We start from the raw sequence: 26,208 nt of genomic DNA, 5'->3' as shown, positions 1-26,208 counted from the left end.
TTAGTTTGTTACTATCTTTTGACGTCATTGTTAACGGTTTTGTCTTCTATACTTGGATATGAGCATTAAAAGCTGATGATTATGTATTCCTTACGGGTTAGACAAGACGACTCGATCGTTGATTTATTCACAAAGTAGCGCTTGCTCCTTATTACTGATGTTGCTAATGCCACCAATAAGAGAATAGTCCATTCCAACATTATCCAGATTCAAGTCAATATCAAAACGGTTATCCTACTCGGACTTAAGTTTACAGTAGGTCGCAATGATAATCCGAAATGGGCCTGTAAAACGATACCGCCTATCCAATAAACTGTCAAATTTTTCTCAGTGTGTCATTCTGGGAACCGTATCACCAATTTTTTTGGCTGCTGTTGACCTGACATGCATCTAAGCTAAGATTGTGACGCAACATCACTATTACTAGAAAGTTATCTATTGTATATCACGTCAATAAGCACAACTAGGTAGGAAGCAGAAAGAAATCATTCGACAATGTCAATTGGAGCATTTTGACAGTGAAAAATATAAATAGAATGCTTGGTTAGCCATGAAGTGCAATATTTCTCTCCGCGGAGATTAGCATTTTTTTTAACTAAGGTTGACTCTACAGTGGTGTTAGAATTGAAACGAGATCGAGACAGGCGAGAGCTGAGAAAGTATATGCAAATATATAATTGTTAGATATACATTTAAAATATGTGAATTTTACTCTTATTATAGAGAATGACGACTAAGCGCCAATAACAAGATGCCATGTAAGATAGCTACAAAAAGCCTGGACAGTCAGAGTATCCGTTTGGCTGGATTAAAAGTCCATTCAAAAGTTAATTGGAATTAAAGTTCGTGTTTGGTGTTATTGGATGTACTTTTGGCGCGTTATTTTATTTAATCTGAGCAGCGCCGTTGTGCGGCTCAACCCTTGCCGCATGCGTCGCGGGCATCCAAATATTTCTGTCGCGAGTGGTACCCTTGTGCATCAGTATCGTGAACTGTCAATAATCATCCAAAATAGTTCTGCCATTTTCGAGTGGTCTGAAGTCTCATTTTGACGGATAGGTAAATATTCTAGATCTGATAGATACTGAGGTGTCAGACCTGTTTGACGACGTGGAAGGACAAGGAGTGTGCATTGATGATCCCCGAGCCTAATAGTCTCAGATATCACAACGATTTCGTGGAGGAGACGTTTGATAATATGGGGTACCATACTTCTGGCCTTGAACGACTTCCATACGAGATCCACTTGAAAATATTGCGGTATGCGACGGGTTCAATATATAACCCGGAACCCAAATTCGAAAAGAAGTGGAGTGTGGTTTGCCGCCAATGGAGGGATATCATACAACAGCAAATATTCGAAAATGTCACAGTGCATGTCGGGCTACTTTCAGTGAGGACTGTAGACCATGTGAAGCGGTCTCTAGAATTGTTTCGAACGCGACCTGTGCTTGGACAATATATTCAGATTCTCAAGTTGCGATTTGACGATAATCTGTCTATATCCCACGACGACGAGAAGCAAACTATACTGGAGTGCATTGCGACATTTTTTGAAATAGTGGCAATAGTTGTCAAGGATGGCGGGGGCTGTCCGGAAGTGAGAGTCATAGGTGGGTTTGTAGACAACCCTTACACAGGAGTCGAATACGACTGGGGGAGCACAGAACCAGCTATGTACGAGTTAGACGTGTCTCAGTCTTTACAATCGTGGTCAACGATGGACAGAATAAAGACTCTTAAGTTTTGCAGCAATCTTGCAGATCAGTGGGTACTTCCACCAGAGACAATACTCTCTTTACTGGAAAAATTTCCTGACGTGGACAATATGTCGTGGTCTTTCATGTTCTTATTTATGGGTTGGAAGACAGGTCATTACTTTTATCCAAGTGAGTATCTGTAAATATAACTGTTCAATATTTTTAAGTCTATATTTCTGACCCTTGTGATCACAACTATAGAGGTGTTAGAGGTCATCAAGTTAATTCCCGATACAATAACCACACTTGAATTAGATTTACGGACTCGACAACTGGAGAGCATGGATCAAAAGGAGTTTATGGCCTATGAGAGTGCTCCTTATCGTGGAGGTACGGGCGACAGACTGTGCCGTTTCATTAGGGAGCGATCATACAACTTGAAGAAATTAATATACAGGGGTCCGGTTTCACTGGAACTGTTTGAAGATCAGCGATTGAGACCTGAATATCAGCTTTACTATGATGCCGAAGAGGACAATGAAATGTCAAAGGTATTAGCAGCTATAAAGGAACCTTATTGGCCGAACATGGAATATTACGTGGTAGAATTCGAAAATTATGACTCCTTCGGTAATCCCTATTTCGTTCCTATTTCGGAGTCTAGATACGGCCTCTATACCCATGAGATATCCATGATTTCACATTCACAATCAGTGTATAAGCGGACGTCTGAGTTGGAGGCCGGTTGCATTGCTAAGTTGAACTTGATATTCCTTGGAGCTAGTGTGGCAATGACGCATATGCCAAAGATACAGTATTTTGAGATCTCGTCTAATAGTATGTTGCCCTTTTCACACCGAATGCTGAGCCAATGTTAACAAGTGTTGATCTAGGTCAGGGCCACACGAAGATGGTCTTTCAACAGAATAAAGCCGTGCAAGGCGATCCGGAAGAGAAAACAGATGATAGGATGCTAGTGAAGCCCAAAAGACTCTCAGCTAAGTATATACTTTATTTCCGTCACAGTTTCCGCGCATCGCCGCAGATTCATGCCGTTTGGAGGAAAAAGTTTGGCAATGATCTCGCCATGAGCGATGGCCTAAATTATGATTATTAGACTTGACGCGTAGGTTTAGCATCTATTGCCATAATGGCTGGATTTCATGATTGTGCAGAGCGAAAGGAGTTTGCGGTTTAATTGTAAATGTGTATTATAGAGCAGACTTGTAAATTACGGACAATGCTGGACCAAAGGATTATTCCAATCTTAACTTACATTAAATACCGCTTGGTGAGATGATAAGAATCAAATTTGCCCCTGTATCGATTCAGCCATTCGAAAGCTTCCACATGGCGCCTCTTCTCGTACTCGCCTTCTTGACGCTCATGAATTGATTGATCCAGCATGACAACATTCTCAATGTCACGCTCACAGTCGAGGAATCCCCAAGGGGAAAGACCATTGGCAAACCGGATCCACCCTGTCTGATACATGTCAATGAAACAGTCATATTTCTTATCAAACTTGTAAGAATTGAAGAAATAGAGGACATCCACGCCATGGTGAGCATCAAGGTCAGCGAGGAATGGATTGGGCTCATCAAACAAATAGTGATAAGTCTTGATGCCAGACTTGCGCAGACCATTTACAGCGTTATGCACTGGCTGTCCATACGAAATATCGTCGTACATAACGAGAGTGTTCGTGAAGTTCTGTTCATCCTCGGTAGGCTTGATGTTATACATCTCTGCGAATTCAGTGCCGACATTGGGAACCTCCAACAGGCGAGAGTAGAATTCATTTATCGGAACAAGCTGTTGAATTTTGGGACCGTAAAATTTGGCTTCAAATCTGCAATTTCCGAGGACAATGCTTTCAATTTCAGAATGAGGAAGCTTGTCAATGAATGGTCCCTCGCCGGCGAAACCGCCCTCGTCGACAGGACCGTACATTCCGCCAATGATAGGAATCGCCTCCATCAGTTTGTCAATGGGAACTGTTCGAAGTTCTTCGTCGGTTATCACACCACAAACCTTTTTGGCCTATTACCGGTCAGTATATATAACAGCTGTAAATTCGCCTTAAATATGCTAACATACCTTCTCGACAATCTCTTTAGCCTCGTCTAATGGACGTGGAGTTCTGGCCTCAATTACGGTGCTCATCATACCAATTCTCCTGAATAGCCCCTTTGACTTCTCATTAACAGAGTGGTAATGCGTCGAAAGGCTGCCGGCAGATTCGCCCATTAAAGTAATATTGTCTGGATCACCTCCAAAGTCGGAGATGTGTTGTTTGACCCACTGAAGTGCAGTCAACTGATCGTACATTCCATGGTTGGCACGGCCATCCATGTAGAGAAACCCATATAGAGACAATCTGTAATTTATGTTGACAAAGATGACCGGCATACCCTTATCAATTGATCTCTCAACGAAGGCTGTAGGGTCATAAGCTTTGTCCGAAGCGGACCCCATGTAGTTCCCGCCGGGAAAGATCCAGACAATTACAGGCAGCGGCTTCTCGACGATGATTGGACACATAACATTGAGGTTCAAGCATTCAAACTCGTCAGCCTTAGGGCGAGGCGGAGGAAGCTGGGACGAGGGAATAAGTGGCGAAACAATCTGGGCCGGCTGAGGTGGAATCGAACTGGATACAGGTCAATGACTTCTACAGAAGGACATTCGAATGAAGATACACATACCCATATTGAGTGGCATCAATATTTTCGGTGTAGCTATCAACTCGTGCAGGATAGTCGTATCGTTTATCGATAGTCGCAAACCTCAGTCCTCGGAATTGTGTAGTCTTGTCCGATGTATTAACTCCGGTAATCGTAACCCCACCTAACGATTGAGCAGTTATCATTGACGTACGCATCGCTGCAGACGGGGGCTTCTTGCTAACATGAACCGAAGGTCACGATCAATTGAGAGCGAAATAGTGGCCTAGACAGCACTGACAAAGGATGGCGCGAAGTTGAAGGCGAGCCGTTATCGGATGTTCGGTCATCCGAGTTTAAATTAGTGGGAGGTATAACGGCTCCTGACTTTCATTATCTTGATTGTATTCTTTGGACGATAGGTTTCATAGAAATCAACATAACACCTATAACCAAATTAAGTATTATGCAATATCCTTGATACATCCGATTTGGTCAGAAGCTAAAATTTGTCGCGTAATTTCTGACAGAGTTCTTGATTCAAGAAATATTGAAACCTTATTGTATCTATTCCCTTCTTATGTGACCACCACCACTGCGGCGAGCAACGCCGAACCCTTACCCAGCCAGAATCGCTAAATACTGTACTCTGTACGTTCAGCGCCCATTAATACACGCCTCACGCCTCACGGGCTCAGCCTTGATCAACACCGCAAGATTCGGGATGGTGCCTCCTCCGAAGCCTGTCGACGAAGGGGCCGAAGACGATGAGCTTGGAGCAATTCTGGCCGAAGAGGACGTTGATGTGGATGACAGCGACGCTTTGAATACGTTCCTAGGGGATGGAATTGCACTCGCATTGGCCAGTGGGAAGAAGCTCGGCGATTCGAAGGAGTATGTCGCTCACGCGGATGATGCTATTGATTATGAAGACGAGGATGAGCTTGCGGACGAAGAGTACGAAGATAGTGTTATGAACGATGTCGAGGCCGTAGCAGAAAAGGAACAGGCACTTGCTGAACATGACGGCAAGGACGGCGAGACGGACGAGGACGATTGGGCCAAAGAGTTTTCAGAAGATTTGAAGATCAAAAAAGAAATCAACTCAGATGAAGATGAGGATGAGTCTCATCCAGAGATTCCATCTGCACGCGCGTCGCTTGCTCCACAATATTCGATATCTACAATTGCGGATTCATCATTTTCTTCAAGAGCACCCTCTCCGAGTGCTTTGCCAACTGGGCCAGTTTTCGGCGACGCATATCTATTACAGGATCACTCAGAGATGGAGGATATCAAGCCGTCACTCGAAGTCCTTGACCAGCCGGTAGTGGCAGAGGAAGATATCGCAGTCGTCACCGAAAACATGTTGTTTCAGGACATGATGGCAGCCGAAGTATCCAAGCCGTTACGGATGTCCGCGCTATTTGCTCCAGAGCCAGTAAGGCTGTCACTTCCAAAGCCGCACTCAGCTAAACGTATTGTTGCAATCTAGTCTAGTTTGGTGAGAAATGTCAACTAACGTGTATGGAAACTCAGCGTGCATACCGACAAGAGTCAATTTAGATGCAGATAAAGACCAGCGGAAACTCTTTCGATCTCATACCCGACCTCGTGGATCCATATATGAGAAGCCCGGAGTGGTTCAAATTAGGAACAAGGATGCTTCAAACAGGAAACGATCAAATAAACAGAAGGTTGGAATGATCTGTCACATGTTCTAATGCGCGAGCAAGGCTAAACCAGCATGCAGGAACGTCATTTGACGCAGTTCGAGAAGGAACTAATATTCTCTTGCTACGACTGGGAAAGCAAAATTATTTGGGATTCCGAGTCAAGCATGGGCAGCGACTATGAATCAATAGCCCAAAAGGTTTGTTCACCTCTTCCATTACCAGCAACGTCGGCTAACAAGTTCGTGCAGAAAGCCAGAATTACGATGCCGTCTGCGGACGATATATATTGGGTAGATGACGATGAGTATGTGTCAGGAGTCGGTGACGATGCAATATTAGAAGGCAATCTCGAAGAGCAGGCCAACCGCGTGGTTCTTGACCTCAATGACGTTCAACTATTAGTCGATGCTCAGAGGGCAGATCGGCCGAAGAAAACTAGCAAATCCATGCCAATTGGTGAACAATTGTTCCAGAAACGATATAACATATCGAATGATCAGGCGTATGATCTTCTGAAAGAGAATTATCAGTCCCGTGTTCGTTCGACAATTGGTAATCTCACTATTGATCACTCAATGGTAGCCAACCGACTACAATCACCTTACGTATGTTTGAACTGCTACCATATAGGTTTATGCTAACTGATGTCACAGTACAAAGTCAAACTCTCGAAATCACAAGCACGTTCCTTCCATCGTCCCAACTTTGTTATCCGTCCGAACACTGTTATACACTTCTCCAGAGTCCGTCACCGTAAAAAGAAAAAAGACAAGGGCAAAGATATTGCTCAGATTTTCGCATCTTCGAAAGATTTATCCTTGGGTGATGGTTCACAGTATGTGATGCTTGAGTATTCCGAGGAATATCCGACTGTTATGTCCAATTTTGGAATGGGAAGCAAGATAATAAATTATTACCGAAAGAAATCGAACGAAGACGAGTCTCGTCCGAAGTTGAATATAGGAGAAACTTATGTACTTGGATCACAGGATCGAAGTCCATTTTGGAATTTCGGGTTTGTGGATCCAGGGGAGATCGTACCGACATATTATAATCGGCTTGTTCGTGCTCCAATATTTAAGCAGCAGGTTAATAGCACAGACTTTTTGATGATCCGAAGTACCGGCGGTGGCGAAGGGCAGAAATATTATTTACGAAGTATACCGAATTTGTACACTGTTGGCCAGACTTTACCAGTCACGGAGATTCCAAGTCCGCGATCGCGCCGTGTAACTACAGCGAGTAAGAACAGATTGAAGATGGTTGTTTTCCGTGTGCTGCGCAAGTCAGAAAATGAGCGAATATTGGTCAAAGGTATTTCATCGCATTTCCCTGACCAAAATGATATGCAAAATCGACAGAGATTAAAGGAGTTTATGGAGTACCAGCGGACTGGGGAGGATCAGGGGTATTGGAAGATTAAAGCGACGGACACATTGCCGAATGAGGATGGAATTCGGTCAATGGTCCATCCAGAAGAGATTACTTTGCTCGAGACGATGCAGGTCGGGCAACAGTTCCTTGAAGACGCCGGTTACGGTGGAGGTAAGGAAGATGATGAACAGCATGAAGGGATGAGTACTGAGGAGAAGCTGGCTCCGTGGATCACGAGTAAGAATTTCATCAATGCGACGCAAGGTAAGGCTATGCTGGAGTTGCACGGCGAAGGTGACTCGAGTGGCTGCGGTCTCGCGTTTAGTTTTATTCGTACATCGATGAAGGGCGGATTTAAAGCTATGGGAGAGCCGACTGATGAAAAGGTCGATAAGTCTAAGTACGGCGGTCACAGTTACAATGTAGCGCTCCAGCAGAAGGCGTACGAGGAGGAGATTGCACGCATTTGGAATGCACAGAAAAAAGACCTTACTGTGCCTATTGCTTCTGCAGGTAGCTAAAGAGCGGGAACAATGTATATTCTACAATTGGTATGTTTGGGAATGAGGGGATTGTATTATATTGGGAGTTTTAAATGACAAATACTATCCAATTAAGGTATATTTAGTATTATGCCTGTGCAGAGAAAGATTCTAAGAACAGTAATGGCTTGGCTATGGTGATTATACGTTAGTCCCGACAATGGTCATAACCCTAATCCCAATGACCATAAAACGGAATTCATACCTATGGTTGACATTCTCGGCCAACCGAATAAAAGATGCAGACAGCTTCCTTAACCACTACCAGCATCATCGACGGAACCCTAGCGGTCGTCCTCCACTGTGGACGCGCAGTCACAAAAATATCCACGCAATGTTCCGAGCCGCGTTCACATCTCTGTTCCAAACTGTATGACACTTGTTGCAGAATAATACAGGATGGAGAGATGGTCCGTTGTCTCCGTTTGCATTGCCTTGTGCGCGGATATGAATTAGGTCCGCCTTTGCTACTGAAATTTCTTCCACCCTCATCCTCTTCCTCCCCAAGACCCGTCCTCTCTCTGTGCTCCTCGTTGTGTTTGGAGCAGACTCGACTCGTTCGATACTCGTCGACTGGCACCACAGTGACATACCGCCGGAGGAACTTGCGCAACTTCTTAACCGGAGCAGCACGCTTTCCCTTCATCGTCGACCCAAACTGACCAGCACCGTACGCCACCACGACATCCTCTTTCTTGGCCTGTTTGTTTCCCTTAACGCGAATGCAAATACTGTGGAGAGCCTTCTGCTCTCGACAGTAGGTTTTCCAGCGCAGGGGCCTTTGTAATGCTCGAAAAGGATGGGAAAAGCAGAAAGGGATACGCGTGCATGATGCAGGTACTGGGCAACCTGCGCCGTTTTGAATGTCGGGAGCGTGGTTGCCATTGAATGAACATCAATGCCACGATCTAGAGCTTGTCTTTTAAAAACAGACTCATCTTGCGGGCGGAACTGTAGTATGCTGAGTCATGCCAGGACGCGGAAGAAACTGAGATGTCGCATCGGCGGTCGTTTCCGAAGATAGGTAGAACTCATTTGCGGCTTTGCGATCTCTCGCTTGCGAGTACCGGCACGCTTCGCCGGCACCTCCGCGACTACCACCGCCGGGCTGTAGTAGCTGGACGTCGGGGCGCGCCTCGCGCCGTGGGCCGGCGCCTGATCGCCGGGAGTACCTGCGGTGCAGGTACTTGGACAGAAAGGAGCCGGCGGGGGGGTGCATCCGCCCGTGGTCCGGTCACTGCAACACTTGCGGTGCAGGTACTTGGACAGAAAGGAGCCGGCGGGGGGGTGCATCCGCCCGTGGTCCGGTCACTGCAACACTGGTGGTGCAGGACGAGATCCAGCAGTCGCCCGTGCTGGACGAAACGTTCGCGCACCAGGTTGGTGGGCACTACCCAAGTGGCGTCCCTGTCGGCGCCCGCTTTGAAGAATGGGAACGTCGATGAGGTGCCGAGAGTGGGGCGGTTCCTAAAGGATTGTCAGCTATATGCGGCATCCAAAAGGACGCAGAATGTGCAGTTTCCGTGGTTGCCGATTGGGATCGACAGCGCGGAGTTGATCTCTCCTGAATTCTCTGAGGACGACTGGCAGGATGAAGTTCAGAGAGGGATGAGGGAGTTCGTGCAATTTCACGTACTGCACATGGTGGGGCCCAGGGATGTCCGCACCGTCCCAGCCAATAGTCCGTTGGAATTTGAGGCTTTTGCGATGTTTGATCGCGAATGGGCGCGGGAGGTCTGGGAACTCGTCAGGGACGATTTCCGGACGCATGTTGTTGACGTCCTGGACAGTGCGAGCCGGTCCCAGTACCTGGGCCTTTGGCTTCTGGTGCCGTGGATCTTGGGATCGCTGGTCTACCGCCTTCACGGTATCAGGCCGGCTTTTACCAGATGATGGAAGGATTCGACCAGGGGATGCTGACGCGGGTGCCGTGCTTGTTCCCGTCCGACGTGGAGTCCCGGGACTTCTTGTCTGCCGTGAGGGTGCGGCCTCCACCTGTCCCGGCGCGTTATTGGTCGTGTAGGTTGTGGCCTTTGAGGGGTATGTACTTTGTTTTTAATGTTTTTAGTGTAATGTGTAATGTGTAATTAATTTTTTATATTTTTAATATTTAATGTGATGTTTAATTTTTTTCTTGTATGTATTATATTATATATTCTTTAATGTTTAATGTTATAATGTGAATGCAATTGTCTACAGACCCAGGTGTACACACGACACATTTCACTGTGTAGTTCACAAAAGAATCATGCGCACACTGCACGTTTCCCTGTGTACGTACACACGAACCGTGCGGTGTGATACGATGATTCTGATTTCCTTGGCTGATCTGTTGCAACAACCAACGTCATAACTTGTGCTTCTCTTATCATACACAGTAGATTGAACTACGCCGAATCCAATCCGGTTGGACTGATTTCCGAAAATGACGCCATTGAAGAGTAAAAAAAATATATGCTGAGCTGCTATTATGGCGGTACTAAGGACGGGATTGAAAAGGAGACAAAAAAAAAGTCAATATTCGAGTATATGTATATGTGGCAGTGTACTAGACATTGTTTATTCGATACATATTGTTGGTTTGTGTGCCTTAGCTGTATCTAAGCACTTAACAGACTCTGCGACGGAAGCGGTTTCTCACGACTTGTAGTCCTTTCACAAAAGTCCTTGCTGCTAGTCCGCAACTCGTAGGCTGCAAACTGATCCAAATTGAACACACAACAGTCAAAATATATTGAATCAAAATATACTATACTGAATCAAAATATATTTTGACAATTAAAATATACAATTAATTATTTATATTTACCGATCTATCGAAATATCATACAATTTATAGCGCCTGAGCTAAACAACTCCAAGAACTACGTCCCACTCTTCGTCATCATCGTCATCGAACCCCCATTCGTCATCATCGTCATCCAGCGGCCCTTCGTCATCCGCCGATTCCTACGCCGTCATCGTCTCCGCCTGAATTTCGGCGAGTAGGCGAGTGTACTTCGCGTCCACTGCCTCCCATTGATCTTCTGCAAAGGGCCTCCTCCAGGTGTGGACTCGCTCTGGGGAGCTTATGCACTTCACAATGCACATCGATCTGACCAGTGGCTTCAGATCGAATCCTCCACGCTCGCGACCCTCAGTACCCTTCCGACTTTCCCGTCCGGGATCCAACCATACTTGAACTCGGCCATGTCGTTTCTACCGAGATATCTGAGCCTCGATATAAACTGAAGCTCCTCGCGGAACGACAGGACGCCAAGAAAGAGAAAGTCGAACGAGACACGGAAGTACCGGTCGAGGCTATGGCCAGCCTGAAGCACACTCGTTGTGACTAGCACGTCCACCTCGGTCGACCTTCGCGTTTGGTCGGGCAAGGAACTCACGCACCCACCCGTCCCCTTGTATGCCTGCCCAGACGGCTTTGATTCGACTTTCGGCGTGGGCCCGGAACCTATCCTTGGCCACGTTCCGGAGAATGCTCAGAACCTGAGCCGCGTGGTCCGCTCGAGTCGTAAAGACAACGATTGGCATCGTGCTGCGACCTTGTACGTTGTCGAAGTTTTCCACATAGGTACTAACGAGCGTGCAGGCCAGGAGGTTACTACCGTTATAGCTGGTGACAACCTTCATCGGATGCAGCACTACAGGAGTGAGTACCTTTCGTCGGATGACCGGATCAACACCCCATGCCAGAGCCATACAATCCATATAAAACGAAATTGCTGACTCCGGAATGCGATGCTGCATAACGATCACCTTCCTCGAGGATGTAAGAATGTCCGGAATGCACCCATCACACGCGGTAAGTTGGTTCCCATGGTACCGGCCAAGAAGTGATATTGGACGAATACTCATTCGTCTACAACGACGAGTCGTACGGAGCGTCAATGTTCGCCCTCACTTTGTACAGGCTGTCCAGGCACACGACATGCCAGGACGCGGAAGAAACTGAGAAGTCGCATTGGCGGTCGTTTCCGAAGATAGGCATGGTCCTAACACATACCATGTCAGAACAAAAACAAACTGATTAGGTATTGCTCAAACTCACTGTCGGGCGTCCACATCAACTCTTCCATCCGGGAGACGTGGCCACGTCAACTCCGCACGCACGCCTAGAACCAGATCGGTAAGTCCTGGATCGATCGAAATAAATGAGCTGGACCCAAATTTGGAAAGGCACTGTCGCGGGGTTAACTGCTGTTTGAGGGGTCCGGATCCTCGGCGACAGCTAGTTAGCGGCGCATGTTAAACGCCGGGTAATTCCGTGTCCCGATATCGCTTACCACGAACGTCAGCCTGTCTTGCAGCTGCGGCTCAGTTACCAGCGACGACGCCCACATAGATATACATATGGTTTAGTCCAGAAGTCGTAGCATATACTGATGCGGAAAATAATATGCTGAGAAGCTGAGTATATATTTTTAGGTCGTGCTGTCCGTATTGTAGCGCGTTCGTGCGACATGTGTATCAGTGTATGAACAACCGTTCGAGATATTTAAACCCAATTCCAGTTATGCAAGAAAACAACATACTGTCCCTCCAAAAGTAATGCGGTACTTGCTAAACCTGAGTTTTTTCTATACTCTTACCGTCACATTCACTTTTGTACCTTCCTCAGCATCCCCAGATTAAATGCGACCTCTATATCATGGATTCACAGTATGAACATCGTCCTGAGCCTTGTTAGGCTCGTCTACCTTTCCCTGTAGTTTCTCATCCTGGCGTTCGAGACCAGTGTCCTTAACCATCAAGCACGCAGCTAACGATAGCGCCATACACGGCACAAAGAAAATGAAAACAGCGCGATAGGAATCATGTATGCATGGGCGACCATCACCTTCGGATCATACGACAACGAAGTCATAACAAGCCTAGCGTACACCGAGTGTTCCATCAAGGCACGAACATCGGGTGGTAAATCTGTCGGAATATTTTTCAGTAACACGTTAGACAGTAGTGCCGACGCGATAGCTAAGCCGACTGTGCCGCCTAGGGAGCGAAGCAGGCCGCGTACGGAGATTAATTGCGCGGTCTGATTTTGCACTGTTGGCTTGTAATGCGACAAGGGTCGTCTGAAATGTACAGCCGATTCGCACGCCCTGTAAGACTAACGCGACGACGAGGATTGCCGGGTGCATAGTCAGATTGAAGACTCCGCATTGGATCCGTGTGCCTATTGTGAGCATTGCATAGCCAAAGTAGAGCAAATGGCCGGATCTTCCGGTACACATACAACTGGGTGGCTGCTTTCGCAAATCCAAAAAGTAAATCAGACAAAAATAGCAAAAAATAGGGCTCATAGGTAGATATACTTTCTGCCAAATACGTCCGACAGTCGACCATAATTGCGTTAGTGTCATACAAATAAATCAATCTGGGGACTGTCTAGGGCTCAATTTCGTTCCGGATGCGCGTGATTTATTAGGCATATAATACTCGGGAACGCGGGAACAAAATGACGAGCAGAATTGAACTCCGATAAAATACTTAGTAAACCAACGACTCGTCTATTTTACTAACACAGTTACGATCAGTTAGTACAAAGCCAATGCTCTATTCGACTTTTTTACTCTTGTACTGAAAGGACAATTCAAATTACCTATAAACAAACCAATTACAAAGAAAGTGTATGCAAAAGCAAATATGTACAGACTCATAACCAAATTATAACGCATGCAAATCACATAAAAATAGCGAATCCCACCAAACAATGCAATTTCCAAACACAACAATTTAAGGTCGTAGCGGTAGATTGGGGGTAAAACTTGTCAAGTTTGCTGTTAAGTTTATACGCCTTTTCGACGGACCGTTTTCCAGCATACGTCCGCACGAAAATTCCAACCTGATCCGTTAATTGAAAATAAAGGATAATGTATAAAGCCCTTACGCCTGCAATCTGCCGTTGATTTAGCGCTGCTCGTATGCACAATATCAATGCTATCAAAACTAGTCCTGGCGAAGTCGCTCTTCACCTTGCATTTTTGAAATCAACTTGTCAAAAGTGTTGCCCTGCTTTCCGACACTCTTTTCTTTATTGGCGCTTCCATTGCCGAAGAAGGAAGATAAGGGTGATGACAGCGACGGCGAGGCAGCCGCACTGGATGGGAAGGAGGCAGTGCCGGAGGTAACCGGAGTTGATGCTGATAAAGGAAGCAAGGTGGAGCCAGCTTGACATTTCCTTCGAACGAGGACAAGTGCTGCGGCGAGAAGAGTCAGTCGCGTTGTTAATGTATGCATTGACAAGAGTTTGCATGTGTTACCTCTGAGCACAACGTACAGGGCAGCGCCTGCGAGAAGAAGGACGAGGACGAAGACGAAGAAGTCATAGACATAGCCGAGTTTGGCATGGAGCGAGGACGAAGTGGATCGCGAGGTGACAGAGGAGGACATGCTGGTGTAGTCGACATTATAGAATTTGTCGCGGAGCAGGTGCTCCTCAAGGATACGCTCGTCAACAGAGTCTGGAACCATAGTGCTGAAAAATTTTGAGCAGATTGCAAGGTAGAATTTAAGTAGACGAACAATGGATAATTAATTGGATAGCGGGCGGATCGCGGATAGGTTAAATGGCGAGAAGATGGAGTCTCAAGAGAGAGATGATATTTGTGTACGTGCAAGGCTGTCGTGTTTCCGGTGTCTGATGTGAACATAAAATGCTTGGTGGTCTGTACCGTTGGCTGTAGCGGCGTCCCTCCTGCGCATGTCGATGTACACCATGGACACCGCCAGCGCGCTCGTGGTACTCTTCCGACACGCGCTCAATTTCCCCTGCTAAACTGTGAGATTGGTTACATCTACTAATATATTTTCTAGTCCCACTTGTACGGAAATATGCCAGCTGATTATCGAGTTCTGCAATCGGTACGTGATGTCGGTCGCGTACCACGAACATCAAACATTGTGACGTCAAGAGGTGCAGCATGTGCCTGGACCACCCCCTACTTTGTTCTCTATGCGCTAGGCTATTCCTGTAATAGCGCCAGGTACTAACCCTATTTCGGTTTAATTAGCTACCTCGCCTACAATTAGTGACGGTGGTTAAGCTTTGTACTATGAACCTTATGTGAGTGATTTATTATCAACTAAATCTGGTGCAATTTATAACCCAGAACACTATTGTCCGCGCTACTTATCGCGACCACAGTTTCTTACAGTTTCCACTCAAATCTATTCCACCCGGCTCTACTATAATGGTAACTAGTGCCCAAACGGCTCGACTACCGTCTGCAACAGGCAATCAATCAGCGACTTATTCAAGGAACCGTAAAATATGTGTTAGGTGCCGACAATAGACAGACAACGTAAGACACTGTCCGAAGTAAGGCTATGTCTGCTTCATAGTCAAGTCGTCGGCACGCGCCGTATAAGGCAGATCCTACTACTTCCGGACCATACAACACAGTCAAGGACTACGCAGATCGCGCCCGAATCATCGACATGGACAACTACAGCTATATAATCGAAATCGAGCCATGTGGAGCCATGGTTAAATCCGTCAGATCGGTCTGACATCTCCGCAACGGAGTTATCGTCCATTCGTTTAACATATCGTTGACAGATTATGCATCGGCGGACGCTGGAGGGAGTAAGGCATATTCCATAGACGATGGGACTGCCAGCGCTCCGTAGTACGCGCAGATGGCCTACATTCGCTTTAGCACATTCGTAAATAAATACTACACCGAAAGAATCACCGACCTTGCATTTCCCGCGTACATGCAAATATGAAATGAGAACGGTACTATCGTCGACTTCCTGATCTTCATAATTCTCTACCGGTTCGCGAACCTGTTCAATATTTGAATTGCGGGGCAAATACACGGCAATGTGGGGAGAAATCGGACGGCTGGCGCTCATAATAGATGTCCTTACCACATCAGAGAATCCACTAAAGACTGATATATAGGGCGTACTTACAAATCATATGGCTCCATCGCATGAAGGTCAAATACATCTTGAAAGAGATAGTGAGGTCCTCCCCACGGCGGACTCAAGAAAACAACATCCGCCTGTTATAATCCGTCAGGTCTAAGTTTCAATCCTTCCCCATAAAAAGCAATAAGACATACCTCCACATATGGAGCGTACTCGAAGAAATCACCTTCAATGAACTCGATTTTGTCTGCCACGCCATAAATCTCCGCATTATGCTTTGCGCAACGAATTGTAACTGGATCTTTCTCAATCGCAATAACCCTGTCGACTAGTAACGCAAGTTGAATCGTGTTTCCTCCGGCACCACAAAACGCATCTAACACGACCGACGGTCTACAATTATTGTAGATATGGTCCGCAATATTTCTGTATGCAACGTCAGCTCTCGTCCCTATGTCCACTAATGACCATTCAAACCGCACTTTGCGATAATTTCAGGCGTAACGCTGTACCACGACTGCTCATTCATCCAAATACCCTCAGAAAACTTTGAAAAGAGTGCAAACCGTTGCTTCCAATATCTGCAGGTGTCATTAGTTCCTACTTCTTCACTCCGTAGTCTCAACATGGCATACTTCTTCAAACCATTCGGTATTGTCCTTGCCGTAAACGCTACTTGATCCCAAATCTATCAGCATTAATACACCGAGCACCTTTCTCGATTTTAGCTTGCGGGATAATGGTACTCACATCTGCGCCATCGTCATATGGCTGCAGGTCGATATCATCGCCGATACTGTTCTCAGAAGATTGCATGTCAAGGATCCTGTAAGAGCAGTTTCAATTGACGAACATACACACATATACCAATCAATATGCTGCTAACATTCGTCGACGGGCATGACGAACAGTTCCTGGCAGAATTTCCCTGTAATCCAACCATTCCTCTTTGGAACTAGCGTTGGAAGACTTTATTACCAGTCAATTGTGTTGCCGCCACAGAATTATTGCACAGCCACGACAAGCCACTCAATTTTGACTTTACCGAGCGGCTCTATTCGCTAATTTAAAGCTGCTTAAATGTCAGATCCACTGTTTCCGCGGATCTCTTCGCTTTTCATACTTACAAAAAGTGAGAGTACGTAGGCCCACATCACTTCCAGAGCGGTATCGCGGTCGTCGTGGCCAAACGCTTCATCGTCGTCGGATGCGGCATCGTTCTTATCTCGATTGTTGATCCGTTGTATGTATACACTCTGCTGCCTAGTGATGCTCAGTGCAGGCAATAGCAAGGCTAAATAACATCAAGAAATAAGTCAAGCTCGATATGATGTGAACATGGCAAAAGATAACCGTTAATAGTTGTAAAGCTGCATTTGTTGTCTTTACTCTCCTCCTGCTAAGCAGTTAACTTGCAACTTCTGCGCACACAATCTACGGTACCTGTGGGAAACACAAGTTTCACAATTTCTCAGTCCCGATTTGGAGAAGTATCTCCAATCGTGTTTCAGAAGATGATGTTAACGCAGCTTTCATGTATCAATTGCTTCCTTCAACTCGCCATGTTGTACAAATCCCAAAGTTCCCTCCGTGGATGCATCAATTTGTGCTGATTTGTCACAATGCCAACCAGTGGTTAAGAAATGCTTGCATCGTAAACTTGTGCTTGAGGTGTTTTCCGCTCTTTCTTCCTCAATATCCACTGAACTGGCAATTTTCGTAACACTTTTAATGAAAGTTATCAAACTCGTCAGCAAGGGGTATTACGCATAGCTGCTTGATAGCCGTTTGGAATTTTTTTTTTAGTCGTGTAGAGCCTTCGTGAGAGCCTTCTCTACGTCGGTAACGACCACTTGGGGTGCCTCAGCTGGCCACACAACTGCTTTTGTCCTAGCGCTAGACTTGATATAGCGCGCTATGGTATGTTTTCATTGACTCAATTTGTGTAGGTACTTTCTTGGAATGTGCGATCCTTATAGTGCTCAGGTGATTGTCCACAGTTACAACATTTACCAGTGACAATCTTATTTAATTGCGGTCTACGGCGCAACGTAATAGGACTGCATTGAGTATTAGCTATATGGAATCAGACCATAAATTAAATAAGAGCACTTAATTATACATCAATCAAACTTAGTCTATGTCATCATCCGACTCCTTCGCCTGGGCGCCTTCCGAAGATTCCTGCTCTTCTGCTTTACTGTGTTCGCTCTCAATGTCGCTCTTCCTCCGAATTTCGGAATCCTTAGGTGGTGGAGGCGGTATACTTATCGCTTTTGATGGTTGACTGTGATAGTCAATCTCTTTGCTGATACGTTCCTGTTCGTCAAAATAGGCGTCAAGTTCTCGATTTGGTGCGGAAACTGATGTCTGATTGCCGATCGCGTAGTGGTGTTTCCGGCGCATATACGCTGGCAGCATAGATGACATTCCTCCAGGAGATGTAGGTGACACTGTAGTGAGCGGCGGTGACGTCGCCTTCGGCTCCATTGCAGTCTTTGACATTTCTTGGTCGTCAATATGCATATGCTTGAGCAATAGCTCGGTCTGCGTTAATGGGAGCGTAGCTGCACTTGTAGTCTGCTTCACACTCTGTTCTTGTACTTCAGGGTTCTCGTATTCATCGTCGTCTTCGGCTGAGAAAATAGTCTCGCCAGGAATTGGGATTCGGCTATTCCATTCTGGCAGCCGATGAAGAAATCCGAAGCCAATCCCACAGCCCAGTACACCGTCTCCGCCCCACGAACGATCAGGTACAATAGTAGTTAATCGGACAGTATTATAATCGTGATTGTACACTTGTAGCGTGAGTTCTTTGTTCACATTCCCCTCCAATATTTCTCCCAGCGCATCTTCGTACAATAACTTATGCCCTTCAATTCCAATAATATAATCTGAATCGGCCTGTAGTCCGGCATTATATGCAGGTGAGTCTGCCTGTACGTCAAGAACGTGGAATATAATGTCGGTTAATGCAAGCGGGGCCCATTGCAGCGATAATCCGAGCTGCACTTTCGACTCCTCCGACACAGATGGAAGCGGAATTAGGATTTCACGTAGTTTTTGACCTTTGGCGCTAACAACGGCAAATCTAACTGATCGTCCGGCACAGTTCCGTATTTCTTGGGCAAACAGAGCCGCGTTGCCGTCTTCCTACACAAAATGTCAATAAGTCTCCCTTACTATCACCGAATCCTAGACATCGACATGCGATCCTACAAGGACAACCACAACGACAATGCTATTATCCCACTTACAATTTGGTGACCGTTTATACCACATATAAAATCGAAAAAAGATTCGAAGCCGTATTCCTTGGCAAGCGATTTGTCGGCGACGTTGAGCACTTGGAAGCCATAAGAGTTGAGCAGGACATTCGTGGAGGCACTTTGTTGCAGTGATTGCTCATTACCCATTATAAATGCGCGTATTGGTGCGGATATATGCCCGATGTATGTAAGATGGAGATGGCAAACTGACTGTGTGGACAATTGCAGGATGCGAGAGGGGAATGGTCAATTCAACTGATGCGGTGGTAGGCGTGAAGCCGCATGATGCGTGCGAGTGTGACCAGCCCTCTCTTACTTGTGAACTGACTTACGAATCTCTCCAGCTGGAACGCAACAAAATAGAATAAAATATGTGCTATGCCAAGAGTACACTGGCGCTGAAATATTAATAAGACATCGTTATTTGTTATATCTACTAAAAGGCATGCCTGAACTAAATTTACTTTGTGGACTCTTCGATAATATCTCAATACGACGACAGGTTCACAAAGAAGCATACCTAGACAGGCTAGTGCTTTCGAACAAAAAACTTCAATGGTAGCTATGCAATTTGAATTCCAACCTGTTGCTTCGTACCAACTCTAGACCGAATGAATCTGGAAATCTAGAGCGGCTCAAGCGTGAAACTCCCAACGCGGCGGTTTTGTTGGTGATCCACAAGCTCGCCGCCGCGTGCACCCACTTCATACGAATTTCGACCTTTGTTCACGCGAGAGTATCCGGCGACTCGAAACACTCTTCCGTCCGAATTGTCACTCTGACATAGAATTTCTCACTGTAGACATTACACAAATTCAAATGGCGGATCAATTGGACCACAGCCCACTCCCGGAGCAACCAATGACAGAAGATGACCGACAAGCTTTGGCGAAGCACTTCTTCGACGAGGCTATCGACCCCAAATACCGACTCGGCACACATTCCAGCGTTCGCCTTCCATTCCTCATAATCGCGACCGGCATCGTGACCTTCCCTCTCGGCTTATTCCGGGGGTCCAAAATCGGAGGGTTAAAATACTTAGCCGAGAATTCGCATCGGCTACCAGGCACTGTACAGGGATGGTATTTTTATCACAAACAGAAGAATTATGTTATTTTAAAGGATGGGATGATTGAGTCGTTCAAATTCGGCGTGCGGTCGATTGCATTTGTGAGCACTATGTTTGGGATCGAGGCGTTGTTGGATTGGGTGAGGGGACAAGTCGATTTTTTGAATACGGTTGCCGGGGCATCAACTGTTGGGTTCTTGTATGCTGCCAGGCAACGTGAGTACTTTAGGTTGTATTGCTGCATGACAACGTGGCTAATTAGATGTAGGAAATTTACCCCAGTCTCAGATTAGAAGTACTGTCAAGTCGGGCGCACGGTTGGGACTGATCTATGGACTGCTACAAGATGCGCTGAGAGCTGCTGAAGGCCAGCTGTGGTATGTGAATCTAGTAAAGCGAAAGTGCGAGGAGGACTATTTTTCGCCGGCAGAAAGCGAGACCGAGTCGTCGTTATAGACGCATCAGCATTAATACATACTAAGTAGCGTGGGAAGGGTTTGTATATAGATCATTACTGTTATATGTACAGGGGTAGTCGGTTAATGTACACCAATGCTTGTTACACCAATAAGTTCCAGATTCAGTGTTTCTCGATTTGCATCTCATAATGCTCGTCGTCATCCGACATGTCTTCTAACTCCGGAATCGGAAAGTTCAAGATTGCAGCTATGCCAGTAAACTGGTCAAGCTGCTTCCCGGACTCATGCAAACTCGAAAACACAAGTGCCTCACCGCCCTGACTCCTAACTTGCTCGACCAATGCAACATAATACTTCCGCTTCTTTACGTCGTCACTTCTAAACAGTCGATCCGATATTAATAAAGTCTTGACTGCACCCCGATCAACAGCCGTGGCAACATGTTTCGGTCCGTACCATGCTCGTACGCCACCCATTCCGTCACCCTCATTCAACACACAGAAAAATTTCTCCAGTGTGGCAGACTCGCGAGCAAACTTCGTATCTGCTAGCCGTGCCAATACTTCCGGCGACCGCAAAACCTCGTTTAAAGCATGGATATGTCCGGACGCGCAATGCACCAGCATAAACTTATTCTTCGATTGGATCAGTATTTTGTTAGACCCCGCCGTCGCGCTCCCAGTATCAACATCTTTCCCCGCAGTGTCAAGTAAGTATTTTAGTAACTGTTCTCCACAAAAGCCGGGAGACGCAATAATGACGGCTTTCAAAATTCCGTAGTCGAAATGTCTTTGCACGGCTACCGCCACAGCCGCGTAGAACCTCGTGATAGCTTTGTCATGTGCGACCGCAGAATCCGCGGCTCGTTTGCGAGGAATCGCAACTTCGACTCGTTGACGCAGGAGCGTCATGTGTTCTGTGACGAGGCATACGTTCGCCAGACCGGGTTGTAAGACGACGGCACCGACTTCGGCGCGGGAAGCGGGATCGCATGCCGCAGAGATGGTCTGCAACGCTATTGAGTCCCATGGCGCGTTGGACAACTTTGAGAGCGTGAACGCACGGTGGAGAGCAAGGTCGAGGGTGTGATATGCGCCAAGTCTGACGTGAGGTGATTCCTCCGCAACGGGGCCCGAGACGTGCAGGGCTCCGGCAGATGGATCGAAGTCTGTCTTTTGCACGGTGATGGCTAGTGTGAGTTGGACACGCTGAGACGAGCCAGATGACGAAGGAGCGCCGGTACCTCCAGCAGCCAAATCTTTATCTTTATCTTTCGTTATCCGTCTGTAGAAGTCAAGAGTGAGTATTTGCGCTCATAGCAAAAGTGCAGTGTTTCCAATGAACTAGATACACCGGAAAAAGATGCACCAAGCGACGAATTTTGTACCTCTCGTCATATCACTGCCGATTAATGTAAACATTTTGAACCACTTACCGGAACGTGCTGGCTTTCAGGATGTTCCCTGTATGTATGAGATTGTAGGCGTGCCATAGATCAGCGGGCTCCTCGGGCTGTAAGCGGATTGAACCAGCACCTTCCTTGTCGAGGTGCTTCGTTATCAGCTTCATTAAGTATTAAATACTACTCCTCGTACGACGTACCCTGTGCATCGGCTATAATAGTGATGGATGTAGCTAACATTTTAAATTTCTCTGTTAGGATCATCGGGTACGCATCGATGTCATTAAAAACCTTAATTTATTTTTCAAGGGTCTTGATCCGTGCCTAATCAGTCAAATTCGTCTAAAGGAAGCTATGGGCAAAGCAAACATTTAGATCAAGGAAATATATAAATGATTGTGATATTTGGGACAGATAGTGCGGCAGAATGTTACTGATACCTGAGCGGCTCATCCGTGCACGCGGCCGGGGTGCCGTTAAAGGTCAACTATAGGACAAACCTGCCGCAAAACACTCATAATAAAGTCCGATAACGTAACTGTATTCGTATTATCTGCACGTGCGCACCCACCAAGATAGAAGAAGTAAACTCTGCAGGATGAGCGTGTGACATTATGTTTTCAGCAAATTCGCCCACTGGCACAAGTAGTGCCTCAAGGCTACTTCAAGGGCAGTTATTTCTTGACAGCGCATTGTCCAGCCCCATGCCGAAGAGATATACGGTAACAGATGACTCATGAAATGGAATATTGCATGCCAGGATATGACGAGAAGACCACGGACATAATAGTAATCAGCAGCACTCTAGCACGCGCCTGTCGTCGTCGCACAGAATCGTTCTATCTTCGATTGACAAGAGCAGGCTACCATGCGCGGATCTATATAATCTCCCCTTGTCCTCGCCAGTCAGCCAGAATCTTAGGGCGTCACCCGTACCCAACAACTCACAATCCCTGCCTTGGCTTAGCTAATCTTGTAATTTGGTACTGTAAGTGTCACTCTGCCAGTGACTGATACTTTTCATGGCACGTATTTCTCACTAACAACCTAGTCCGCTCAGATGCCCAGTTTCTTCAGGTCAGACACTCCTCGTTGAGGACGCGACTGCCGTGTGTTGACATTACCCCATTCTGTATAATATTGTGTGCATATTTTCTATCAGAATCTCCGCGATTGACAGCCAGTAAGTCCAGTTTCAGTAATGACGTGGCTATGACATGCTATAGTCGCAAGATTTCGTTGACGTGAATGAATGCCTGAACCATGAATATAGATGCACCTAACACTTGGAACCCAGGTTTGTAGCGTACGGCACTTTCAATCGCACGCGCTTTCTCGATTCATATACTCAATTTTTTTTTCTGTCGTGCGTGACGTTATCCCGTCCACGCCGTGCCTACAACGATCGACCGGGGAGGCGCACAACGTACCTGTTGCTACGGAGGCGGGACGAAGGTTGGATCTGATCTATTTGTGGGGCGTAGATCAGCGTGGGGCAGGTACGAGACCCTGAGTTGCGCACTACGGCAGCCGCCACACCGACGAACAGTTTGGGAGCGGCTTAGTGCCCGCCACAACGAACCAGGAATATCACCCCAATTGCAAACAGACCAGCTACGATAGCAGTACTTCTCCCGCGTCACGCCGAGCACTTCTGTGTCCGCACTGCGCTCGCACTCGCGTCAATATATCTGAACTGCTCGCTCGTGCTTCGCGCCGCCTCCCGGATTGATCTCGGGCTCGAAGCGAGAAGCCAGTGACACACGCGACTCTTGGCTAACCAACTCATCGCTTTCGTCCTCGATTCTCTTCTGGGGTTCGCCGCATCAGCGCACGACTTGGGCTCCAAGCTTCTCGGCCCCTGTGTGCTACAGCCGCGCTGTCCTCGCTGCCGCATTCTATCATCCCGTCCTGCTCCCGGAGCTTCGTATGGCGACGTTCCACGTCCTCTGTTGTCGTCGCCTCTTTCCTCTCCAAGCCCGCGTCCTGCAGCCGCAACAATCTTGACTTCCGCTGCTCTAGTCGGTGACATTAAACAATGCCTACTCCTATTCAACCGTTATCCGATGCCCAGTCGACATCGTCTGCCGAATCATCTCCGTTCTCGCATTTCTCGTCTTCAACTGTTTCTAATATCTCTACGCTGTCATCTCCTTCCACACTTCCGGGTGCTACCTCCCCTCGACCAGGCACACTTGCACGCCTGACCCATTACATTGCTGGAACCTCCCCGCTCTCTCCGCGCGGGCCCAGTATTCCCTCCGATCTATCGACATCAGCTTCTTCGTCGTCCAGTATATCGAGCGACAAAGTGGAGCCGATATCAGTACTCTCGCCACAATCACCGTCATCGCCATTCACACCTACAGCCATATCTGCCTCGTCCGCAATTGCACTCAGGAAGTCGGCCCTCAGGAAACCCAATCTCGTGTTTGAGGTAGATGTCCCCCTCACTGCCGCCTGCAATGACTCGTACAGTAGCCGTGCTCTGCTGGCTGGCCGAGGATGTATGTCTTGAAATTTTCTGACTTACAATTGGCAATTAGCTAATGAAATTGAAGATATGCGCGTCGTTAAGGTCAATCCCAATGAAATACTCGAATTGGTCGACATGCGTGAGTCCCGGAAAGCTGCCGACGACGACCGCATCGGATATGTCTCCGACATGAAGTGGTGTCTAGGAAATTACTCAAACAACGCGGCCGTTGCCTCAACAAGCGGCTCAATATCGATGTACGATCTCAATAAACCAACTGCTACTCCCCGACGGCTCAGCGGCCACACCCGAACAGTCAATTCTATCTCACTCAATCCCATGAATCCTCATATCATCATCTCTGGCGGCCTAGACCGTGCAATCAAGTTTTGGGATTTGCGCACCAACCGGTCGGTCGCCAGTGTCAACGGGCCAGAGTCCTCAAGACGCGTGCAGGTCTCTAACATCGATGCAAGCAAGACCTGTGCGATATTTGACACTGGTTATCTACTTCGATGGGATTCGCGATATCTCGCGACTCCAGATAGACGAGTACAGGCACACAGTGGGCCTGGGTTTTGCTTCGATTATCATCCGCATCTGGATATTGTTGCAACCGGTGGTCGTGACCGGACAATTCGCGTCTGGGACCTGAGGCAGTCCGACAAGTCCGACCAACCGGCACGAATTACGCGTCCGATGTACGAAATACCGACATCTGGTGCGGTGTCAAACGTGCTTTGGAAGAGACCGTGTGGATCAGAAAGGACGGATTCGATCGATGACGCATATCTCGCGAGTTCATCCCTCAGTGTGGGAGATTACAGAATACAAGTATGGAATTTGCGGAGAAAGTATATACCAGCGTATATCATCGACTATCATAAGGCACCGATTTGCGCCCTCACATGGGCTAGCGATGGCATGTATGGATCGCAAGCGCCGATCGAAGAATCTGAATGGTCTGATTGTGAGGATGAGCTCGATGACAGAATACGGCAACGACCTCGGTCCGGATCGAAGAGAGTCCGCCGGCACCGACCTGCTGGTACTATATGGGCCGCAAGTCGAGATCAACGATTTGTTGCACATGATGTCGCCAGAAGTTGCCCTACCAAGCCTATACAAAGTCTCTCCCATCAAGCGTTTGCGTGGGGGCCAGATGATGAGTTTACGTTCGTTGCGCTTGACAAGAGTGCTCTTCGAAAAGACGGATTGTTTCCTAGACCAATTCACAATAGAAGAGGAAGCGGTATGCAGAAGCGATCTAGTGGGAACATGGTCATGCGGATGATGCTTATGAATACCGCCAAGAGAGAGCCAGAGACTGTCCCTGAGGTCCCTGTGCAATACGTCACGTCCGGCAAGCTTTCGCAGTTTACTACTACCTCTGACAAGTCAAGCGATGCAAATGATACTGCCGGAGTGGTCGATCGCCAAATAAGCGAGGAAAGTGACAGTAATTCGAGCTCGCAAGGTTCCCACTCTCCCCAGGAATTCGATATCCCAAAAGGTAGGAGTGCTTCAGTATAATTCGGATTTTGATTTTACATTCTATCAACGGTGTTATAGTACCATTGGGTGTACTGCTGTGTGTTTTGGTTTTGGTATTAACTTTATGAGAGTTACCATTATGATTATAATTTGTACATAGAATGGGATGGTTATTGGGTCTCTCTTTAGCGCGCTTGTGGGTTGTATCGTGATATATCTGCTATGCTTAGAATCTGGCGCGGGGGT

At 46.9% G+C, this 26,208-nt stretch overlaps 13 protein-coding genes across 13 annotated transcripts; 6 read left to right on the top strand and 7 right to left on the bottom strand.

The window, feature by feature from the left end:
* The first annotated feature begins 945 nt into the window (after positions 1 to 945).
* On the top strand, positions 946 to 2,895 carry V1508DRAFT_263952 (uncharacterized protein). The gene is made up of 3 exons (XM_066936455.1): positions 946 to 1,889; positions 1,962 to 2,537; positions 2,594 to 2,895. Exons 1-3 carry the CDS (start codon positions 1,136 to 1,138, stop codon positions 2,815 to 2,817), a joined length of 1,554 nt encoding a protein of 517 aa, XP_066797890.1. The 5' UTR covers positions 946 to 1,135; the 3' UTR covers positions 2,818 to 2,895.
* On the bottom strand, positions 2,890 to 4,891 carry V1508DRAFT_454043 (Alpha/Beta hydrolase protein). Its single transcript, XM_066942564.1, has 3 exons — positions 4,409 to 4,891; positions 3,801 to 4,353; positions 2,890 to 3,743 (listed from the first exon to the last, which is right to left on the bottom strand). Exons 1-3 carry the CDS (start codon positions 4,582 to 4,584, stop codon positions 2,973 to 2,975), a joined length of 1,500 nt encoding a protein of 499 aa, XP_066797889.1. The 5' UTR covers positions 4,585 to 4,891; the 3' UTR covers positions 2,890 to 2,972.
* A 152-nt stretch (positions 4,892 to 5,043) lies between these two features.
* V1508DRAFT_263905 (uncharacterized protein) lies at positions 5,044 to 6,462 on the top strand. The gene is made up of 3 exons (XM_066936454.1): positions 5,044 to 5,844; positions 5,906 to 6,239; positions 6,291 to 6,462. Exons 1-2 carry the CDS (start codon positions 5,091 to 5,093, stop codon positions 6,088 to 6,090), a joined length of 939 nt encoding a protein of 312 aa, XP_066797888.1. The 5' UTR covers positions 5,044 to 5,090; the 3' UTR covers positions 6,091 to 6,239; positions 6,291 to 6,462.
* Positions 6,306 to 7,937, top strand: V1508DRAFT_349864 (uncharacterized protein; the record flags this gene model as incomplete). The annotated part of the gene is made up of 2 exons (XM_066936769.1): positions 6,306 to 6,647; positions 6,696 to 7,937. 2 exons carry the CDS (start codon positions 6,306 to 6,308, stop codon positions 7,935 to 7,937), a joined length of 1,584 nt encoding a protein of 527 aa, XP_066797887.1.
* A 966-nt stretch (positions 7,938 to 8,903) lies between these two features.
* On the top strand, positions 8,904 to 10,098 carry V1508DRAFT_411482 (uncharacterized protein). Its single transcript, XM_066939476.1, has one exon. The coding sequence runs from the start codon at positions 8,952 to 8,954 to the stop codon at positions 9,849 to 9,851; it is 900 nt and encodes a 299-aa protein (XP_066797886.1). The 5' UTR covers positions 8,904 to 8,951; the 3' UTR covers positions 9,852 to 10,098.
* Positions 10,099 to 10,805: 707 nt separating this feature from the next.
* On the bottom strand, positions 10,806 to 12,298 carry V1508DRAFT_460003 (uncharacterized protein; the record flags this gene model as incomplete). The annotated part of the gene is given in 6 exon segments (XM_066942759.1): positions 10,806 to 10,907; positions 11,102 to 11,312; positions 11,350 to 11,817; positions 11,837 to 11,950; positions 12,007 to 12,137; positions 12,242 to 12,298. The coding sequence occupies 6 exon segments, from the start codon at positions 12,296 to 12,298 to the stop codon at positions 10,806 to 10,808; spliced, it is 1,083 nt and encodes a 360-aa protein (XP_066797885.1).
* Positions 12,299 to 12,604: 306 nt separating this feature from the next.
* Positions 12,605 to 13,301, bottom strand: V1508DRAFT_430701 (uncharacterized protein; the record flags this gene model as incomplete). Its single annotated transcript, XM_066941915.1, has 5 exons — positions 12,605 to 12,697; positions 12,796 to 12,947; positions 12,973 to 13,030; positions 13,071 to 13,131; positions 13,192 to 13,301. The coding sequence occupies 5 exons, from the start codon at positions 13,299 to 13,301 to the stop codon at positions 12,605 to 12,607; spliced, it is 474 nt and encodes a 157-aa protein (XP_066797884.1).
* Positions 13,302 to 13,420: 119 nt separating this feature from the next.
* V1508DRAFT_263815 (uncharacterized protein) lies at positions 13,421 to 14,698 on the bottom strand. Its single transcript, XM_066936453.1, has 2 exons — positions 14,236 to 14,698; positions 13,421 to 14,155 (listed from the first exon to the last, which is right to left on the bottom strand). Exons 1-2 carry the CDS (start codon positions 14,606 to 14,608, stop codon positions 13,905 to 13,907), a joined length of 624 nt encoding a protein of 207 aa, XP_066797883.1. The 5' UTR covers positions 14,609 to 14,698; the 3' UTR covers positions 13,421 to 13,904.
* An 819-nt stretch (positions 14,699 to 15,517) lies between these two features.
* On the bottom strand, positions 15,518 to 16,649 carry V1508DRAFT_402534 (RNA cap guanine-N2 methyltransferase-domain-containing protein; the record flags this gene model as incomplete). The annotated part of the gene is made up of 7 exons (XM_066938493.1): positions 15,518 to 15,601; positions 15,657 to 15,825; positions 15,876 to 15,967; positions 16,028 to 16,259; positions 16,316 to 16,414; positions 16,469 to 16,521; positions 16,584 to 16,649. The coding sequence occupies 7 exons, from the start codon at positions 16,647 to 16,649 to the stop codon at positions 15,518 to 15,520; spliced, it is 795 nt and encodes a 264-aa protein (XP_066797882.1).
* Positions 16,650 to 17,690: 1,041 nt separating this feature from the next.
* Positions 17,691 to 19,422, bottom strand: V1508DRAFT_411460 (GRASP55/65 PDZ-like domain-containing protein). Its single transcript, XM_066939475.1, has 3 exons — positions 19,091 to 19,422; positions 17,950 to 18,986; positions 17,691 to 17,893 (listed from the first exon to the last, which is right to left on the bottom strand). The coding sequence occupies exons 1-2, from the start codon at positions 19,247 to 19,249 to the stop codon at positions 17,967 to 17,969; spliced, it is 1,179 nt and encodes a 392-aa protein (XP_066797881.1). The 5' UTR covers positions 19,250 to 19,422; the 3' UTR covers positions 17,691 to 17,893; positions 17,950 to 17,966.
* Positions 19,423 to 19,727: 305 nt separating this feature from the next.
* V1508DRAFT_411456 (uncharacterized protein) lies at positions 19,728 to 20,743 on the top strand. Its single transcript, XM_066939474.1, has 2 exons — positions 19,728 to 20,387; positions 20,440 to 20,743. The coding sequence occupies exons 1-2, from the start codon at positions 19,922 to 19,924 to the stop codon at positions 20,625 to 20,627; spliced, it is 654 nt and encodes a 217-aa protein (XP_066797880.1). The 5' UTR covers positions 19,728 to 19,921; the 3' UTR covers positions 20,628 to 20,743.
* V1508DRAFT_263807 (uncharacterized protein) lies at positions 20,584 to 22,458 on the bottom strand. Its single transcript, XM_066936452.1, has 3 exons — positions 22,193 to 22,458; positions 22,026 to 22,141; positions 20,584 to 21,874 (listed from the first exon to the last, which is right to left on the bottom strand). The coding sequence occupies exons 1-3, from the start codon at positions 22,199 to 22,201 to the stop codon at positions 20,752 to 20,754; spliced, it is 1,248 nt and encodes a 415-aa protein (XP_066797879.1). The 5' UTR covers positions 22,202 to 22,458; the 3' UTR covers positions 20,584 to 20,751.
* Positions 22,459 to 23,877: 1,419 nt separating this feature from the next.
* Positions 23,878 to 26,018, top strand: V1508DRAFT_263521 (WD40-repeat-containing domain protein). The gene is made up of 2 exons (XM_066936451.1): positions 23,878 to 24,499; positions 24,554 to 26,018. The coding sequence occupies exons 1-2, from the start codon at positions 24,031 to 24,033 to the stop codon at positions 25,999 to 26,001; spliced, it is 1,917 nt and encodes a 638-aa protein (XP_066797878.1). The 5' UTR covers positions 23,878 to 24,030; the 3' UTR covers positions 26,002 to 26,018.
* The last annotated feature ends 190 nt before the right edge of the window (positions 26,019 to 26,208 follow it).

The sequence above is a fragment of the Lipomyces doorenjongii genome (assembly GCF_038497915.1).
Source record: "Lipomyces doorenjongii strain NRRL Y-27504 unplaced genomic scaffold V1508scaffold_7, whole genome shotgun sequence".
NCBI classification, from domain to species: Eukaryota; Fungi; Ascomycota; class Lipomycetes; order Lipomycetales; family Lipomycetaceae; genus Lipomyces; species Lipomyces doorenjongii.
Note: the sequence above shows the minus strand (reverse complement) of the source record. Positions and strands in the feature narration are given on the sequence as shown.

Bases quoted from the DNA above. Each gene is read 5' to 3' on its own strand.
- V1508DRAFT_454043 (XM_066942564.1), bottom strand. From the start codon at position 4,584: ATGCGTACGTCAATGATAACTGCTCAATCGTTAGGTGGGGTTACGATT. The intron at 4,354-4,408 runs GTATGTGTATCT...ACCTGTATCCAG, and splicing joins ATTGATGCCACTCAATATGG to TTCGATTCCACCTCAGCCGG. The intron at 3,744-3,800 runs GTATGTTAGCAT...GACCGGTAATAG, and splicing joins CTAAAGAGATTGTCGAGAAG to GCCAAAAAGGTTTGTGGTGT.
- V1508DRAFT_263815 (XM_066936453.1), bottom strand. From the start codon at position 14,608: ATGTTCACATCAGACACCGGAAACACGACAGCCTTGCACGTACACAAA. The intron at 14,156-14,235 runs GTACGTTGTGCT...TTCTCGCCGCAG, and splicing joins CTTCTCGCAGGCGCTGCCCT to CACTTGTCCTCGTTCGAAGG.
- V1508DRAFT_411482 (XM_066939476.1), top strand. From the start codon at position 8,952: ATGTCGCATCGGCGGTCGTTTCCGAAGATAGGTAGAACTCATTTGCGG.
- V1508DRAFT_263521 (XM_066936451.1), top strand. From the start codon at position 24,031: ATGCCTACTCCTATTCAACCGTTATCCGATGCCCAGTCGACATCGTCT. The intron at 24,500-24,553 runs GTATGTCTTGAA...ATGAAATTGAAG, and splicing joins TCTGCTGGCTGGCCGAGGAT to ATATGCGCGTCGTTAAGGTC.
- V1508DRAFT_263905 (XM_066936454.1), top strand. From the start codon at position 5,091: ATGGTGCCTCCTCCGAAGCCTGTCGACGAAGGGGCCGAAGACGATGAG. The intron at 5,845-5,905 runs GTATTGTTGCAA...ATGGAAACTCAG, and splicing joins AAAGCCGCACTCAGCTAAAC to CGTGCATACCGACAAGAGTC.
- V1508DRAFT_263807 (XM_066936452.1), bottom strand. The intron at 21,875-22,025 runs GTAAGTGGTTCA...TGACTTCTACAG, and splicing joins CTGAAAGCCAGCACGTTCCG to ACGGATAACGAAAGATAAAG.
- V1508DRAFT_411460 (XM_066939475.1), bottom strand. From the start codon at position 19,249: ATGGGTAATGAGCAATCACTGCAACAAAGTGCCTCCACGAATGTCCTG. The intron at 18,987-19,090 runs GTAAGTGGGATA...CATTTTGTGTAG, and splicing joins GTATAAACGGTCACCAAATT to GAAGACGGCAACGCGGCTCT.
- V1508DRAFT_411456 (XM_066939474.1), top strand. From the start codon at position 19,922: ATGGCGGATCAATTGGACCACAGCCCACTCCCGGAGCAACCAATGACA. The intron at 20,388-20,439 runs GTGAGTACTTTA...AATTAGATGTAG, and splicing joins CTTGTATGCTGCCAGGCAAC to GAAATTTACCCCAGTCTCAG.
- V1508DRAFT_263952 (XM_066936455.1), top strand. From the start codon at position 1,136: ATGATCCCCGAGCCTAATAGTCTCAGATATCACAACGATTTCGTGGAG. The intron at 1,890-1,961 runs GTGAGTATCTGT...TCACAACTATAG, and splicing joins AGGTCATTACTTTTATCCAA to AGGTGTTAGAGGTCATCAAG. The intron at 2,538-2,593 runs GTATGTTGCCCT...GTGTTGATCTAG, and splicing joins TTTTGAGATCTCGTCTAATA to GTCAGGGCCACACGAAGATG.